The 4,038-nt window shown below is 39.1% G+C and overlaps 1 protein-coding gene across 1 annotated transcript in view; it reads right to left on the reverse strand.

Moving 5' to 3' along the window:
* Positions 1-2,495: 2,495 nt before the first annotated feature.
* LOC113294136 overlaps positions 2,496-4,038 on the reverse strand; it is a 3,446-nt gene continuing 1,903 nt past the window's right edge. Inside the window, exon 4 of the mRNA XM_026542554.1 lies at positions 2,496-2,664. Coding sequence (XP_026398339.1) covers positions 2,496-2,664 — 169 coding nt within the window. The remainder of the gene's footprint in view (positions 2,665-4,038) is intronic.

Here is a 4,038-nt window from a genome sequence, read left to right on the forward strand (position 1 = left end):
GGCACGAGTGATAGGACGGGAAGGAGCTGTAGTTATTGGAGGAGCCGGAGGAGATGTGGCTTTTGGGTGACACGGTGGTAGGAGAAGTAGGTGTAGGTGATGTTGCATAGTTGGGAGTAAAGACAGTAGTGGATATGGAAGAAGTTTTGGGGACTACATTAGGAATGGAAGGTTCTATAGTGGGTAAGGAAGAAGTTGTGGAGACTATAGTGGGAGAAGGAGGTGGAGACACAGTCACAGTGGAAGGGGGACGCTGTGTTGTGTTGTTATTACTGGAGGAAGGTGAAACAGTAGGAGGGACAGTAGAGCGGGTATTTAGGCGACGGTGAGGTGGAGTGTAAGGATGTGGAGTGGGTGGGGGAGGGTTGACAGTAGGAGTAGTAGTTGTAAAACTGTAGGAGATATGTCCAATATAAGGGGAGTTAAAAAGAGAAGAAGGGGAAGAAATATCAGACAAGGGTTTTGGAAGATCAGTAAAGGGAAAAGTTGCTCGTCAAAAATCCAATGACGGGAAATGATGATCTTGTTGGTGGCAAGATCAAGGCAGCGTTATCCATGGTGGTTGAGAGGAAAACAAAGAAACATTTAGTGGAGCGGGGGGAAGTTTGTGAGGAGTTGTGGAGGAGATATTTGTATAGTAAAGACAACCAACAATAGGAAGATGGTCATATGTTGGTTGGCGTTGATAGAGAATAGACACAGGAGAGCAAAAATTTAGGATTTTTGTGGGAAGAAGATTGTGGAGATTGCAGCCATAAGGATAGAATAGACCCAATATTTTGGTGGAACGGAAGCGTGAGACATAAGGGTGCGGGTGATATCATTGACACGACGTATCATGCGTTCGGTCTTGCCATTTTGAGAGGAAGTTTGGGGGAATGAGAAGCGAAAAACAAGACCATTAGTACGAGCAAAATTATGAAAAGAAGAGTTGTCAAATTCTCGTCCCATGTCGAATCGAAAACATTTAATTTTATGCTCAAATTGGATTTGAATAAGAGAACGAAATTTCAAAAATTTGGCATAGACTTGGGATTTAAATTTTAAAGGATAAACCCAAAGATTGTTGGTGAAATCATCCAGCAAGATAAGATAATAACGAAAAACGGTATCAACATGTAATGGAGAGGTCCATAAATCACTGTGAATGATATTAAATGGATTAAAAGTATTGGAATTTGATTCATAAAAAGGTAATCGAACATGTTTACTAACTTGAATGAATGAAAATGTTTATAATGTTGATTCTTATTATAATGAATAGAATTATTGGTACGAATAACATCTAAAACATCCTTTCCAGGGTGACCAAGGCGACGGTGCCAAATATCTGGCGAACAGACAACAAGAGAAATGAGGGAAGACTGGGACGATATTTTTGGTGGCACGGTAGGGTTGATGATAGAGTGGAGCTCCCCAGAACTATTACATCGAAGGACAGTCTTCCTCGAACTCAGATCCTTCACAGAAAAACCATACAGATCAAACTCAACAGACACATGATTGTCAGTGGTGAACTTACAAACGGAAACCAAGTTTTTGATAAGGGAGGGTTATGAACTTAGTGCTTCTAGCAGTAACTGGAATACTATTTCCATTTCCAACTAAGATAGACCGTACATTGCTGGAATTGAAAACTTTATGTAAAGTAACTGTATCAGCAGTAAGGTGCGAGGTAGCACCAGTGTCCATATAGAAAGCATCATCAGGTGGCTGTAAGTGCATGGAGCTATATTCCTCAGCAATGTCTATGGGCTGCAGTAGTTCAGTTGATGGAGTAATATAAGCTTGACCACGATTATGTCCAGGAGAGCGTCCACGGGAGCTGTTATTTCGCGAGTTCATAGCAAGCGTCCTATGAGACGACTGCCAAGGAGAGGCGGTTGGATATGGTCATGGAGGATTGCCTCTTGTATTTCATATTCTTCAACTTCTTCTCTTCTTCTCATACCCCTATCAATGTTCACACATGTCTATGCATCATCATATTTTTCCTCTTCGACTGTGAAATCATATCGATGTCTTGTCCTTCCTCTTTCTTGTGGTATAATCCTACCCTGATTCGTATCATCTATGCGATAGTGCTCGCGCTGCCTTAGGCGATTATCATTTTGATGCAATGTTTCCTCCAATTCTCTTTCTTCAATGTCTTCTCTTCATTGTCTATCTCTTTCTCTCAACAATTTTCTTCCATGTAATATCATGTATCCCATCCTTGGATTCTCTTCTTCTCTTTCAAAGTTATTTTGTTTGCGACGAAGAAGTTCACGTGGATGTACATGTCTGTTAGTTCCCAAATCATGAGCTATATTTCTTCCCTCACGTTGGTCTTGTAGGTTGTCACCTTTTTGTAGATTTTCTTCAATATTTTCCATGCGATCTCTTCGTCTAACATCCCTTTGATTAGATCGGCTTTGTCTTGATGAACCCCCACTTGATCTTGATCTTGACCGCGTTCTACTTTCCGATCTCTGTTCTCTCAGTATAAGATTCTCCTATCTTAATCCTTCATTCTGACGTATCAAATTTTCACGCTCTTCCTTCTGTCTTTGACGTTCTGCTATTAATATTTGCCTAAATTCCTTGATTGTCATGTTCTCAACATCTCTATCATTTCTCCCAACATTCTCAGTTCCTTGCACTTCCTCCTCAGTTGAATTTGATCTCCACGTATGAACACTCACTCTATCAAGATCAGGATTTCACTCTTGTTCTCTTTGAGGTTCAATTGGAAACTCATTTTCTTGATTTTCTTCTATTCTTCCATCTTGTTCTTCTGGATCTGTATTTCTCCTTCGTGCAGCAATTCTGTTACTCCTTCTTGCTGGTACTCCTTGTTCATAAATAGGTCTGAGTCTCACCATCTTGAATTTGTAGATCTCAATTTCGTCAAGATTCTATGAATTATCTATAAGGATTTATCACCCAAAAGCTGTTTCTAGCGCCAAAAATATAGTTGCAGGAAATCCTACAACCACATCTCCTATGTATTAAGACAAGATTCTAAGTAATCATAATGGAATTATTTTATTATTTATCAAATTATTATAATTGGTTATAATGACTTTACTTGCTCTCCAAATAAACTTTCTCTATCCTAGTTTCTTGTCTAACATATACTAAAGATCTCTCTTTTACATATGGAGACTTCCTCCTTTTATATAGGATTCTTTATAATGGATGGCAGCTAAGAGATCCACTATTTTCGGAATCACTGTGCGTTATATTCGCTCATATACATTCACTCACTCTCACACAGATTATGCTTCGCATAGAACATCATATTTTACTCGTGACTTTGCTGAGGTCATCTAATTCGTCATCTTGAGTTTGCTGTGCGCGATAGTCTTCGCACTTCGGAACATTTCTATTTCGCATTCGTATTGTTATGTGCGATATTATACTCCTACAATTGTTAACCTGAGAAAGCACTCCGCTTAGCTAATAAATCCGCACCCGCGTTTCCTTCTCTATACATAAATGAAATGAATTGAAGATAGGAACTTCAAACAATTTTCCCAATGAACTTATAGTCTCCACGGAACTAATGACGCATCAGATCGGAAAAATTCTCAAATTTACAGTTTTGAGTAAAGACTAAAAGAGTACTCTAAAAGCCTTGCATCAAAGCCCTTGGACTTGTCCAAGTTTGATATAGCGATAGTTACTGAAAGTTTGCCCTTTATTCTTTTTCTTGTCCTGTTATTTCTAGTGATAAGTCTCTAGTTTGTGAGGGAGCTCTGTTGGAGGTATCCAATATCAAGGCAATATGCGCTCAACGACCATAGCTAATTGTCTAACTTCATCAGGTTTTGCAATGGAGAAAATAACGCAAATCATCCAAAAAATATAGTAGAGAAATATCTGGGCCATTTTTAATAATAGCAATTCTTCTTAATGCTTTTGCTGATGTGGCATCGCTACATTCATCTTCACGAATGCTGCAATAATAGTGTGCCACGTGGCACATAAAATTTAAGGAGAACCAATAAAAGGATGCCTAGCTGTCATTCCATATTAGTTTTTGGCAGAAGAGAC

The sequence above is a fragment of the Papaver somniferum genome, chromosome 7, assembly GCF_003573695.1.
Source record: "Papaver somniferum cultivar HN1 chromosome 7, ASM357369v1, whole genome shotgun sequence".
NCBI lineage: Eukaryota > Viridiplantae > Streptophyta > Magnoliopsida > Ranunculales > Papaveraceae > Papaver > Papaver somniferum.